The sequence below is a fragment of the Ammospiza nelsoni genome, chromosome 3, assembly GCF_027579445.1.
Source record: "Ammospiza nelsoni isolate bAmmNel1 chromosome 3, bAmmNel1.pri, whole genome shotgun sequence".
NCBI lineage: Eukaryota > Metazoa > Chordata > Aves > Passeriformes > Passerellidae > Ammospiza > Ammospiza nelsoni.
Genome location: NC_080635.1, coordinates 62,047,557 through 62,061,989, shown reverse-complemented (window position 1 = coordinate 62,061,989; position 14,433 = coordinate 62,047,557). Strand labels below are relative to the sequence as shown.

At 42.1% G+C, this 14,433-nt stretch overlaps 1 protein-coding gene across 2 annotated transcripts in view; it reads left to right on the top strand.

Moving 5' to 3' along the window:
• The window catches only part of RSPO3 (R-spondin 3), a 59,097-nt gene that overhangs the window by 31,672 nt on the left and 12,992 nt on the right, over positions 1-14,433 (top strand). For both annotated transcript variants that reach the window (XM_059468498.1, XM_059468499.1), the window contains exons 2-4: positions 561-752; positions 2,285-2,431; positions 4,737-4,934. In XM_059468498.1, the coding sequence (XP_059324481.1) occupies positions 561-752; positions 2,285-2,431; positions 4,737-4,934 (537 nt within the window). The remainder of the gene's footprint in view (positions 1-560; positions 753-2,284; positions 2,432-4,736; positions 4,935-14,433) is intronic.

The window sequence follows — 14,433 nt, the reverse complement described above, 5'->3', positions numbered from 1 at the left end:
GAACATTCCAGGGAAAGAAGGAGGGTGAGAAGGATGGCTCTCCTGTGTCTTTTTTTTAAGGCAAAGTATCATCAGATACAAGGGCATACTCCTGCACAGCAGAACTCAAATAAAATGGCATTTAGTCAACAAAGGAAACTATACACTAGATTGATTTTTTATCATGCAACTAGGAAAAGAAAGAATAAGTGAACATGAATTTATCTGCTGAGCCAAGTGCACACAAGGCAGAAAAGCCCCTGAAAATAAGGAAGAGAAAAATGAATGTTCTCTAGAATGCTGCTGTTCCATATCATCTATTTCAAAGATCATTTACTGTTGGTTATATCTGCAAGATGCAAAGATGTCAGCTGAGCTTCTCATTTTTATGTAGATGAAATAATTTCTAAAATGACAAGTCAGGTCATAAGAGACACAAGAAAAAATGAAGCAATCTTTAAGAGCTGTCAGAGAGATGGATGGTCCACCCTTCCAAGTGCAGAGGAACCATTATGTCATGGTCTTGTTTAATGTATTGTTTTCTCACAGTTTGTTTTTTTTTTTAATTCTTTTCTTCTCAGTGCATCCTAATGTGAGCCAGGGTTGCCAAGGAGGGTGTGCTACATGCTCTGACTACAATGGATGCCTGTCATGTAAGCCCAGGCTCTTCTTCGTGCTGGAGAGGATTGGCATGAAACAGATCGGAGTGTGTCTTTCCTCGTGTCCAAGCGGATACTATGGGACACGGTATCCCGACATTAATAAGTGTGCAAGTAAGTGCTGGGGAAAGGGGAAGCACATGGATTTGTTTGTTCTCTCTTGAATTCTGTGTCTCCTTAGGAGTCAAGTCAACAGAGAAGGGGATGGACAGGCTCTGTCCTTATTTGCTCAGTTCTTTGTAGTAGTGCAGTAAATATTAACCCAAGCAAGAAGTTAAAGACCACAAAAATGGCCTAAAGCTCAGGGATCCTGGCTTTGCATGAATGACCTGCCTAGAACCCAGGTGACGGCCTCCTCCTCCTCCTCCTCTACATCCTCATGTGAAGGGGAAGCACTGGTGGGCACCAGTGCCCTCCAGAAGCAAGAGAATGCCAGCAGCTCTGAAGAGAGAGAGGGGACTGTGGAATGCTGAATCTTGGTACTGGAGCTGTCTAACCCACTGCCCTCACTCGCCTGAGCCCTGCAGCAAGGAAATAAGGCGGCAGGTGGCATGCTTTGGAGATGTGGTTTGCCCTGGTCTCTTTATAGCTTGTCTCAAGCTCACTGTAGTCCTCTAAATGCCTGTAGAAGCTGGCCAGGTTTCAGCTGGCCAGGTTTCAGCCTGATTTGGGGGAATTTACTGGTTTGTGTTGTTTCCAGGCTGGGGGACAGAGAAGCCAACTCTATTCTCTACTGCTCAGGCAATATTTTGACCCCACTATGGAGTTTTGAACCATAAATGAACTGGAAAGGATCACAATGTCCTCCCCACTCCTCTTTCTGTTGTTGAATTCACTGTTTTTAATCCCACAGGTGATATAAAAACATAAGAGTGATGGCCAAGAAACTCTCCCAGTTTTTACCTGGTAATAAAAGTTATTTAATGAATGGACCCCAGAGTAAACTCTTACAGAGTAACTTGACACTGCAAAGTATTTGCTCACTTTTTAGCAGTGTGTGGCCTTGCATATCAAACATGAGCCATGCCATGCATAAGGTTTTATGCATTTCTCTTAAAAATTTCTGAGAACTGGGAAATGTATCAGCAATGTCAATTTGGGTAGTCATATAGAGAATACATTAAATACTACAGAACATCTGCTTGAACTTTAGGGAACTATTTAAAAAAAAAGAAAGATATGTTGATCAAAACCACTCCTAAGCAGATTCTAAATTCTGGCATATTTTTTTTCTCCTGCATGAATATTTTTATCTCCTGGAGACAGGAGATAGGAGTGTGGAGCTGACCGAGCCCTCGTGTCCCATGGGGTTAATTAGTACCTATGTGGTGCCAGGGCAGGGCAGAAGCAGCACAGTGCTATTCTCATGTGCCCTGCTCTGCCTGCCATTTGCACAGGTCTCCAAGAAGATTAGCAGTGTGGGGCTCTTCAGCATCAGGCCATCCTTTCTAAGTTCTCACCCATGCCAGGGTCACCTGAGGCTAGCTTCACCATGTGTACTGGCCAGGAAGAAGACCTAACATAATTTGTTTCCTTTGAGGATTGTCTGACATTGCTAGAATTGTGTGATTCTGGTGTATGTGAGAGAGCCCATGGCAGTTCAGGGCACAGAGCAACAACGCTGTTGTTTACTGTTTGCATTTCAGAATGTAAAGCTGACTGTGATACCTGCTTCACCAGAAACTTCTGCACAAAGTGTAAAAGTGGGTTTTACTTATACAGTGGAAAGTGCCTTGAAAAGTGCCCTGATGGGCTGGAAGCCAACAACCACACGATGGAGTGCACCAGCATCGGTGAGTCTGCTCCCCATGTCCTGCCTTGTTTTCTCAGAGGGGCTGTGGGACCTAAGGAAGGCATGATCAGTTACAACACCAGGGAAATGAAAACGTTCTTCATAACAAGATATATTCCCCAGCACAAAACACTCAAGGTATTTCCTAAGTCTGCCACTTCACAAGAGGCACAAACCTGGTTGTGTCCTGCAAAAACAGCCTTGACACTAAGGGCAATTCTGCCAGAGGAAGGACAGCCTGTTTGGTCTGCCCTGAGGTAGCAAGACATCCATCTCTTGCTTGGTTCCTTTGCTATGCAGCAGCACTAACAGCAGAGTTTCAAAAACCCTGAGTCAGATCCCACAGGTAGTTTAAAAAAGATTAAAATACTAATGGCTTTACTTTAGCTCCCTTGTACAACCTGAGCCTTCAAAGCATGTATGCAACAACATTTTGAAGCTTACCTTTTCAAAGGTGAAGGCTAAAAACTAATATATTAAGGAAACATCCCCCCAAAAAACCTCCAATCTCCAAAATGGTTCAATAATCACCAGACTTCAGAAAATGAGGATTACAAATAGGGTGTCACTGACACTGAAGGAGTGAGATTGATGTCATTGTGACTCACTGGCTGTGGAGAAGAGACTTGCTTTTGTATCTTGAGCCTCTGACTCAAAAGCTCCAATTATTCACACAAGGGCAATTTCAGAGGTCACCACACCTAACTGCTCCATCCCTCAGCCATCCCTCCAAATGAGAGAAGAAGAAGAGATATATTTGCCTGTGAACAGCTGCAGTTAGCATCCCCCACCATGGGCACACTGAAGCTGTGGCAGGGCTCAGCTTATTTTAGTATATTGGCTGTGAATTGTGATGGCTGAGGGCTGTGAGCTGCAGTGCAAACCGTAACCTCTTCAGCCACCAGCAATCAGAGAGAGAGCACTTAGGCACAGTCTGGGCGTGATGGAAATCTTCTCCACAGTGTCATGCACATAGCTCTCTCTGGCATCAAGTGTTTTGGAGGGGAAGTAATGCAGGATTAAAAATAATGTGCAGTAGTTTGGCATTTTCCTTCTCAAATACATATTAGTTCAGGTGGTAGTGTAGGCTTTTATGGTTTTATTTTCAAGACTTTCATCTTTGAAAGAAATTCAAGGGATCATTTTTGTTTCTTGATGGCTGTTTCCAACTGCTGTAGACTCAGCTGCTTTAACAATGAGTCAGTCTCAAAGAGGAAAAGCCATTTAAAGCTATGGAATAAAACCAGAACTTTTTGTGCATGTGAAAGCCAATTATTTTAGCAGAAGAGCCCCAGTGTAACATGAAAAAAGTGACCCATATGACAACCCACTGGAGGAAGGTTCAGAGATTGCCTGAAGTCTGTTATATTTCTAGTTTCAGAAAATTTAGACGTAAATTCTGGATCTGGAAAAAAGTTGACTTACCAATTTGTCTTTATAGAGGAGCAGGAAGTCTTTCCTTCTTCAGTGGTGACTTACAATCTTAAGCATGCAGTTGGACTTAAAGTAAATACATACATTTACTATCTTTTCTCAAGAGAAAGACAGCAAGATGGCATAAGAGAAGGATTGCTATTAGATTGTTAGCTTTCCACGTTTATTCCCATGTTTTGTTTACATTCTTTGGATAAGCGTGAAATGTCACACCTTCTGACCTCCAAACAGCACAGGATGCACATTCACATCACTGGTTTAGAAAGGGTAATCTGCACCATTCTGAAAAGCTTGAAGCCTCACACTGACCCAAATTCTCCTCTGCTTTGCCTGTTTCTAACTTCTGTATGCTACAGATGATGGGTCTTTAGGTGGCCAAAGACACTTGACTTCCAGTGTAACATCTTCTGATATCACTTGGTCCTTTATAACTATCAATTTCCCAATTTCCACCTTTGAGACGAGCTGCAGCAGCTTGACTCAATGGCTTCACTCACCTTTCACACAGGCATGACCAAAGTTTATTCCACCAAAGCTAAAAGGGTTTACACCTCATCAAACCAAAGAAAAGTCAGAACAAACCCCAGTAATTGATTCCACTGAGACCAGTAGTGCTGTTATTGCCATGCTTCAGGAATGTAATTACAAAACAGTGAGTAGAAAATAGTAACTGTTATAATTATTTCACATTATTTTGTGCTGCATATCCTTAACAATCCAATTTCTGTCAATTCATTGCTGCAACTCACAACTGATTAGTTCCATTAGTTTTTGCCACCTTTTGGCTGATGCAGAATGAAAATAATGTACCATATGTATTCTGTATACAAAAACATATTGGTCAGTCTAAGTTTATTTTATGTTTATTGCAGTGCACTGTGAAACCAGTGAGTGGAGTCCATGGAGCCCTTGCATGAAGAAAGGAAAAACTTGTGGTTTCAAAAGAGGAAATGAAGTGAGGGTCAAAGAGATCATACAGCATCCATCAGCAAGGGGAAATCCTTGCCCAGCTACAGCCGAGAGCAGAAAATGTATTGTACAAAGAAAAAGATGTCAGAAGGAAGGAAAAGGTACCAAGTTATCATCATCATAATATGAGATTGATATTGTGTTGTTTTAATAATTCACACCGGAATTCTTAGGCCTCAATTTCAGGCTTTATCAAAGCTGCCGTTGATGTGGTGGTTTTTGGGGTGGAGAGAATTGTGCCTTTGCCTGCAGTAAATAAAATCCTAACACTGCTCCAAAAATGTGCTTTGTGTGATCTAGAGAGGACAGGGTGGGCCGCAAGGGAAGGCACTTTGTCTCCCAATTCTGTCTGCTGAAAGAGTTGCCAAGATGAAAAGTTGCATTGTAGCACTCAGAACAAACAGATCAATCATAAAACATGTCAGGGTGGGTGTTGTCTGTTGGGTATCAGGCAGCCAAGTTTCATGCTTCAACAGAGGGATTCCTCCAAACCAATTCCTATTTCATGCTTCTCTACAAGATTTTAACTCTTGTAAATGCAGTGCTGTGGCCTCTCTCCCAGCCTGATCTCTTTTTACTAGCTCTGGCTGAACAACATAATCTGACCCTCACATCTGCATCTGGGTCATCGAGTCCCAGCATGGGAGAAAGATCACAGCATTGCATGGCAGACAAGGGAAACTCCACTTGGTTTCATCCAAGAAGCAAGGCTGCCAGCAGAACTGTCCCTCCATGCAAGGCTTGTGGGACTTACTCCCCAGCATGGCAGTGAGAGAATGGCATCACATGTGTTAAGACTGGAAGATGCTTAAAAAGTTTATGAAATATTAATTTACATAAATTCCACTCAGTAGATACTGTTGTTTGATTATTCTCTCCTTCTTGCAGAGGGGAAGTTACTTATCTGTCCTCAGTGAAGTTACTCTGGTTGACACAGGAGGAACTGTAGACTATTTCCTTTCCTCCATTCCTCCCATTCCCCCATCTCATCTATTTCTCTCTTTCCTCCCACCCCTTCTGAGGGTGAGTGGAAGAGGTGGAGCAGCTGGCCCTCCATGTGAACATCTGTGAGGCAGCAGTAGCTGCTGGTACCAAGTAACAACCCCCTGTTCCACTGTCAATGATGGCCAGGCTTGCTGCAGATGACTTAGGGAAACGCTCAAGGGGCTTGGATCTTCTAACCCTTTTGAAGGTTAGCTCATTCCTTGGGGATGGGATGCACCTCATGAGAGGGGCAATAATGTTATTAGAGAGAGTCCAAATAAGGGCCACAAAGATGTTGAAGGGCCTTGAGGGAAAGCCATATGGGGAGCAGCTGAGGTCACTTGGTCTGTTCAGCCTGGAGAGGAGGAGATTGAGGGGAGATCCCCTTGCTGTCTACAGCTTCCTTGTGAAGGGAAGAGAAGATGCAGACACTGATCTCTTCTCTGTGCTGACCAGTGACAGGACCAAAGGGAATGACCTGAAGTTGTGTCAGGAGAGGTTCAGGTCAGCTATCAGGAAAAGAATCTTCAGCCAGAGGGTGACTGGACACTGGAACAGGCTCCCCAGAGAAGTGGTCACAGCACCAAGCCTGACAGAGTTCAAGAAGCATTTGGACAATGCTCTCAAGCACATGGTGTGGCTGTTGTGGCATCCTGCTCAAGGCCAGGAGTTGGACTTGATGATCCCTGAGGATCCCTTCCAACTCAGCATATTCTCTGATTCTGTGATTCTATGTTTAGAGGGAGGATCTTATGGACCAGATAGCTACACTCAAGAACTGGGTAGATCTACTGATCTATAGGGCATAGATGTCACCTCCTGCTCCTTGGGTCAGGCAGTGTCCTGAAGAGGTAGAGAAATGTACCTGTGTCAAGGTCACAGTCAAGACAATCTATTTACTGATTCCCTTTAGAAATCCTATGGATTTCTATGTTCAAAATGTCCATGCTTGGTTCTGTTTCTACACAGTGGCACAACTTGAAACAGCCTCTCATTAGCCCACTGTAACGGGGGAAATAATCCATTTTTTTTTCCCCTACCAAAGCCTAATCTTGACAGAGATGAAAATATAGGACTGAACTGTAATTTTGGACTATGAAATGGGTTTTTTTGAGGCGATGATATTATGTGTTTGCTTATAGCAATTTGGCAAACACTTCAGATTGGACAAGACATTTCTCTTTGAGAAATGCCTGCTGTTCCTGTGTAATAAGAACTTTAGAAGAAACTATTCACGTATTTTGCTATCCATTCTTATTTTATGGGATTTGAGCCAAACCATACTTGAAAAATACTGTGCACCACAAGAATTTGTTCACAATCATGAATCTTTTTCTTCCCTTCTCTTCTGCAATAGGCATAAAGGTAGGCTTTTTTCCTTCTTTTGAGCAAGTCACAGTCTACATTCTAGCCTGTCTTGTGCTCAGTAGATAATTCCTTCAAATGAGGAACCTGTGTTCCCACTCTCTCTGCCTTTGGGATTTGTATGCCTGTGTCTGAGACCACCCCCCCCCTTTTTTTTTTTTTTTCTGACATTTACATTCTCAGTATTCACAGAAGTCTTTCCCCTTCACATTCATTGCTTCAGGGAGACAACTTTTTTTTTAAGAAAGATAATTCTTAACAAACTGAGGAATATCACACATGAAACATTAGGTTAAAAGAGCATAATTCAGAGATGAATTATGGTGATAGGCCAGGAAGGTAAGAATTAAGCTATAAGTTGTCCTTCTATTCCTGCTGAAATGGGGAAACAAAGCTTTCCAACTTAATCTCCAGGCAACATATCTTCCCTACTGCTACTGTCCCTTATTACACAAAAAGAAATTTCTATTCCCCTTTGAACAATAGAATAATTGCCCAAGAAAGCAAGCCAGGCTCTGTTCTTAAGGCTAGCTGTGCCCTGTCAGTGAGTGCAGAAGGAGGTGACAACAGAAACACTTGAAAGGAAAGAGAAAGTCAATAAGTTTGTATTTACTGTTGAGAAATATTGAAAAGGCTGTTTTGTATTGTACAACTCCCCGTGGCCACTCGGCATTGCTTCAGAGTTGAACTTCCATGGCATTGGCGTTTGAAGCGTAGCAGAGCCGGCAGTGACCAGCAGTGCTGCTAATCTTTTCTCCATGACCATGGAGAGAGGGTCAGCTCGGTCACTCTTGGCTGTTTCCATGTTGGATGGATGTCTATGGCTGAGGGATTTAGGTCAAAGACCACATGATGACGGGGTGTGCTCGTCACAGAGGCCTCAGTGACTTTGCTGGAGACGTTGAGGTCAGCGACAGGATGTTACTCAGGGAAGGCGCTGCTATCGCACAGCAGCAAGGACACGTCTCTGGAACAACCACGCAAAACGAGATAAAGCAGATAAAGGGAGCTTTTTTTCTTTGTTTCCATCTGCTGGTGTGTCACTGGAGCTGATCAGATGTCTTGCAACCCTTCACTTCCCCTTCACTGGCTATGCAATGATGTTTTACTGTGAGAAGATGATAATATTTTCAGGATGGATGCAAACAAATGGGAATAATGAGGATACAAGTAGCTCAATTAACCTAAAAGATTTTTAAACTTATTTTACAACTAAAATAGTTGATCCCAGTGTGATCTGACATGGTAATTTCCATTTGTTTTGCATACAGGCTCCTTTTATAGTTCAATCTCATCCAAACCTCACAGTAATTTATTTCATCATTCTCCTCTTTTAATCCTATGATGTTGTGTTCTTTTTAGTCTGCATGACTATATAATATTAAGTTCCAGTTTTTTCTTCTTCCTTTCTTTTCCTCACACTTTTTCTTTTGTTCACCCAGTGCAGTGTACTGTAAGTTTTACCATCCCACACGTAACATGTTCTTGGCTCCTACCCTCCATTGACAAATAAAAATTGAGACACGTGTTTCCCGTATCCATGTCTGTTAATGGCAAATAGATGTCCTGGAAAAGCAAAAGAGCTTTCAGAGCTCCGCAAACACTGCAAATTATCCATCAATATTATTTCTTTGCCTTAATAAATGTGCTCTGGCCTAACACAAGTCCCTCTGGAGTACTGTCTGCAAATGAGATTGACTTTATTGGATGAAAGACAAATATTCTGAAATTCCTATATTCTGCATACAAAAGTATTTGTAGGGAAAGAATTGTATGTTTTCATGACTAATTCTGCCAAGAAGAGAATATTCACCATATGACTTTCTGTTGAGTCCCAACTAAACTTTCCCATCGATCAGAGAATTTCAAGCACTTTCAGAGAATATGTTTTGATCAGTTTGAAGATAATAAAAGAACTCATCAAAATTATGAACAAGAAAGACACCTTAGAAATCTGGGTATTATGCAAGCTAATAGATAGATTACATTGGTTACACAGCTGCATTATTGTAAGCAAATAAATACATTTCAATTGTTTCTCGTTCTTATATTGAAATTTTGCACGCTGGTGGTGTTTCGATGTTCAGAAGACAGAAGCAGTATTAACTTAACTGTTTCCCATTCTGTGCCAATACAAACCAAACAAAGTTCCTATTCCTGACAGGCAAAATTTCAAGCATTAGACATGAAGACATGGGAGGGTGAATGTAGAATAGCATGTTTCTTTTTCACTGTGGAACGTAGCAGTTGTCACCTTGCACAGTCTGAAAGCAGGATATAGTTATGAGAGGAAGAGGGATAACTTTAGTCAAAATTTAAAAGACTACAGCCCCCTGGAGGTAAGGTAGCTTGTCAGCTAATGGTTTAAGCTCTAAGGAGAATAGAGACACTATGCTATGATTCTTTTTAAGTTTACAGCAGAAATAAGAGAGAGAGAAATGCCTTTGAGGTAAGGAGCTGAATTCTAGACAGAGACTGGTGAACAGAAGGGAACTAAGGGAACAAGATTTGTTGCTAAGGAATTTTAATGAGGAAGTGCATAAGTTTTGGGTACATAAAATAATAACTTCTATACTGTGTGACATGCATGTGAGTATAAAACTGCAGGTTCCATTAAATAGCCTAAAGAACTGAGACTCAGCTCATTTCTGTTGTTTGTACTAGTTCTTCCACCTCTTATATGTCCACATAATGCTTCCAAACACAATAATCAGATAATGTCTGAAGAGGCCTTCAATTGGCTGTGGTGTGAGGAGGGACTCCAAGCAGGATGAGTGCATTTCAGGGGAGCCACAATAAAACAAAAATACTCATGTTCAACACTAATTTTACTAATAATTTGTTGTGTTGATAAATGTGTAGTAATGGCTGTACATCTACTTATTCAAATGAATAGGATATCCCTATACACTCCAAACTCCAAAGATAAATTCTCTTCCCAAGGCAATGGAGGTACACACCACTTCAGTAATTCCTCAGAGTACTATTTTTAAGCAAATATTTTTCTGATTAAAAAAAAAAAAACCCTAGAATTTTAAATATTTCTGGTATTGACTACTTTTACTTAATCAAATTTAAGTCCTAAGCATGGCTATGTGGGAAAGTAAGATATTCCTATCACAGTCCATTCCACAAGTCACATCCTCTCACTCATATAAAGCTCAGTGGCATTTAAAACAAGACGGCTGGAGCATGTGAGCCCGGGAGACGTCCCAGTACACAGTACACAGTTCACTCATGTAACTGTGAGGGATGGGGTGTCCTGTGTGAAGGTCACTAGTGTGGTTATGGTTAATGACCTTACTCCATGGCAGGTCACAGGACTTCTGAAACCTCAAAATGAGCACGAAGCTAATTACTGCATCCCTGTGTTTACATACTGCATATGCCAATGGGCCCTAGCTCTGGCCTTTGCGAGCCTGAGTTACTATAATTGAGGAATCTGTCTTGTGAAGAGTTTGGTTGTTTATTTTCCATTTGTTGCTGCCAAGAGGGCTTCTCATTTCCTTTCCTTGCAAGGGTTTTGACTCTTTAACTTTAACACATTTCCAGCCTCCAATAGTAGGGCTGCTGAGACCGGGAATCCACTAGCTGCAGCACGAAGGGAAATGGCATCCTGGGGATACCCCAAGTGAGGCAGAGCACAGTCAGCACCCAGCTGCCACTGCCACTGGCCAGAAAACATGGACACAACCTGGAAAAGAGATCTGGGGAGCAGGCTTCAGAGGCAAAAATAAGGCCAAAATGAGTCAAAATGATTTGTGAATCCAAAATAGCTAATAGAATAGCAGAGGATATACTGACTAGAAATCAAGGGCTGAAAAGGCTGGAAAAAACTATTTGTAACGCTGTAGCATTTTCAAGATTTGATCATAAGCTGTTTTGAAAGTTTTGCCAAGTTACTACCTGCAAACAGAGACATTGAAATCTGAACTAATTAGTAGTAATGTTTAATTTCATGACAAGTTATTTTGTTTGTGCTACTGTGAACATTAGATTCTCATCAAACCTCCCAGTTCTGACAGACACACATGAACCACACAAGCAGGTAGTACACCCATGCTGTGTGCCCCTGTATTAATGGTACTACACATGAATGCACACCCTCTGTGCACGTGCACCATGCCAAGGTTGTGATCTCTGAATAATTTGCATCCTGATGTACAGTCAGGTGAACATGGCTGTGCCCTCAGATATCAAAATTAGTTTAAGCCCCGCAGGGTGCTGGGCTGACACTGTCTCTGTGCTCCTTGGAAGATGTTCTTCTTTCCTGCTACTAGCTCCTCTCTTGCTACCCTCTGCTTCCTCCCTGTCCTGGGGACCCTGGGAGCACTGGGGAGGTGACTCAGATGCCCTGAGGTCCTCTGCAGCATGCTATAAAAAATGCGCTGGACATGCTGTTGATAAAAAGCATCAACCTCATATTAAAAGGAATAGTGTCAAAGCTGAGACAGAACTATGTGGTCAATTGTTCTTGTAAGGGAACTGAATCAGAAAAAAGTTGATTGCATTCTTTTATTAAAATGTGAACAATGTGAGAGCTGTCCTCCTCAGATCACTAAACCAAATAAGGGATAGAAATCAGCTCTTTTTCTCTTCTAATCTTCCCTTTTGGTGCCTCCTTGTGCTCCAGAATTGGCTAGCTAACTATATTTTAGATGCCTGAGCTTTGTAGGAAAATCTGAAGAGTATACAAGCCCCTTAAGAACCCATCCTACTCTCCTTTGCAAAGTATCCATCAGGTATTCATTCAGCACTAAATTTCTAGCACCTACCTAAACTCTTCCCTCTTGAATAAAAATGTTTGGGATTGAAAGCTCCAGCTTCAGAAAGGGAAACCCACAACTGTGTCTATTCCATGAAAGAAAAGAAGGCAGAGGTCTGCTCCGTGCCCACAAAGTCCAGGTCCACCTTCTGGCTTGCCACCAGACCAGCTGGGGCTATTCCCTCCACAGCAGATATGACTGGGGAAGAGGGCAGGTCAAACAGAGTCCTTAAACAAACTCCCAGTTATGTTTTGCAGACAGGCAGGAGTCTGCCTAGTCTCTGATCTTCCTCCCTGGCACAGCTGGGAGCAAATGTGGGACAACTTATTCATGGCACCTTCACCTTCAGTGGCTTCCCATCGTTTCAGGGAGAGGCACACAGGAAACTGGGAGCACTCTCCCCTCTCTGCAGGGCTGCAGGGCAGAGGCAATGTGCAAAAGAGCAGCATGCCATTCTCTCCTACGCCTCATCCCTTCCTTCCTCTGCCAGAGCATCCTCGCATACCATGCTGGCCTTCTATCACAGCTCACAGTTAGTGCTGCTGAAGTCCTTCCCCTAACTCCTGGTGATGCAAGGAGCACTTTCTGAGGAAGGGACACGTTTGTCACTGCTGGAAAAGGAAATGAGGCTCTTCTAGGATGTGTGCCACAGTGGGACACCATCACAACTTCTTTCTGTTGATGCAGAGCCCACATCAAGCTGTTTTCTCACTTTTGGACAATCTTGCTACAAAGTAAATGTGAAGGGACGTGGCTGCTGGGAGCAGGCTGTCACCGCCTGGAGACCTAAACCTTTCACTGTTTTGACCTGAGTGTCCTGGAAAGAGGAACAAATGCAAGAGAGAAGTTTGATAGGGCATCTATCAAATTTAGTCCAAGAATGCAAAACATTTGGGATATGTGAGCTACAGAGTAAATCAGGCTGTGGATGTTTCAAGTCTAATGGTGACACATCCAGCACTGTTTAATCAGCTAAATCCTGGGCTATGGAACACTTCCATGTATAGCAATGCTGTTATAACACTGCAGTCATGGGCAGCATGGCACTCATTCATTATTGTGTTACAGCTGCCCTCATTTTAAAGGGCCTGATCCAAGACCCACTGAAATCCCATTGACTTCAGAGTACTGTGGATCTAACCATAAAGCAGGGATTTTCAGCATTCCTCTGTAACAAAGTGAAAACAAAGGAGCACTTTTTTGGCCGCTGCTTCTCTTCATCTCTCTGGATATTTGCCTTTTCTTCCCCACCCAGGCAGCTCTGTTTGTTTTTCCCCACCCAGATCTCTGCATCTCCAGCCTCATTGTCTCTTCTCAGCTCCCTCTCCCAGCCAGCTCTGGCACCTGATGTAGCCTTTGGTCTGCTTAGGCTGCCACCTCCCAGCTCTCTTTCACCTTCATAACTTTGAAAAGGGTATGAAGTTAAACACTTGCTGCCATTACCTTGTGTTATAAAGGTCCAAGGAAGCTCAGAACATCCCCAATTACATGGTAACAGCCAGTGTTATTCTCAGAGATCCTAAAGATTGGGAGAGAGGTTGTGGGAATCTCTATGGAAGATTTTTAAGGAGGTTAGACAAATAATCATCAGAGCCAGCCTAAGTATAGCAGCTCAGATAAATAGATTTATAAGAGACTAGATAATTTTTTGATAAGCATTTATAAAATGGTGACAAAATCTCCACAAAATTTTCTTGCCTGTTGCTTTCTGCAAAATTCCCACAAAAAGACAGCACACTGCCTATTTACAGAGCACAAATCCAAGTATCCCTGTCCACTGACATCAGTATGAGGCCTCCTGCTGTCATTTACCAAGCTCAGACTTTTATTTGGGCCTGAATCAAAGAACTGAAATCAACTTTTCATCATTTTTGTCCAGTTTAGTCACTTGCATTGCCGAGATATCTGTTCATGTTTCTCTTTGCATTCACCAGCTTAGAATAATTGTTACAGGAAGAGTAGAGGGCTGGATTTTCTTGCTAATTTACGAGAGATATAAGGTAGCAACTCTCTGCCAATGAAAATGTGTCATTTTTAAGAGCAGATGAAGATATGGTCCATGAGGGGCATATTGCTGTATGATTAGGCCTGAAAAAAAATGACAGATGCAAACAAAAATTCTTTTCCAGTAATTTTTGTTGAAGCAATTCTGCAGTGACAAATTATTGGAAGAAAAAAACCAACATTCTTCATTTAAAAATGTGGTGGCCGTGCAAGATTCAGAAAAAGCATTTTCTAAATCTTCTGTTCTTAGTTTCTTGAAATTCAAAATGGTAGCAAAAAAATTAACTGGTGTTCCATGACAGAAACATATACAGCTAACATTAAGGTCAGAATTTGACAATTAACTGTGGGGATTTTCTATTGTTCTTTTGTTTTACAAGCAAAATGACCCAGTAATGAAATTTCTCAATTCTAATCTAATCCTCCCCAATATCTACAGCAAACAGTAGCCCCAGTGTAAAGATTTACAGCTACAGTTATG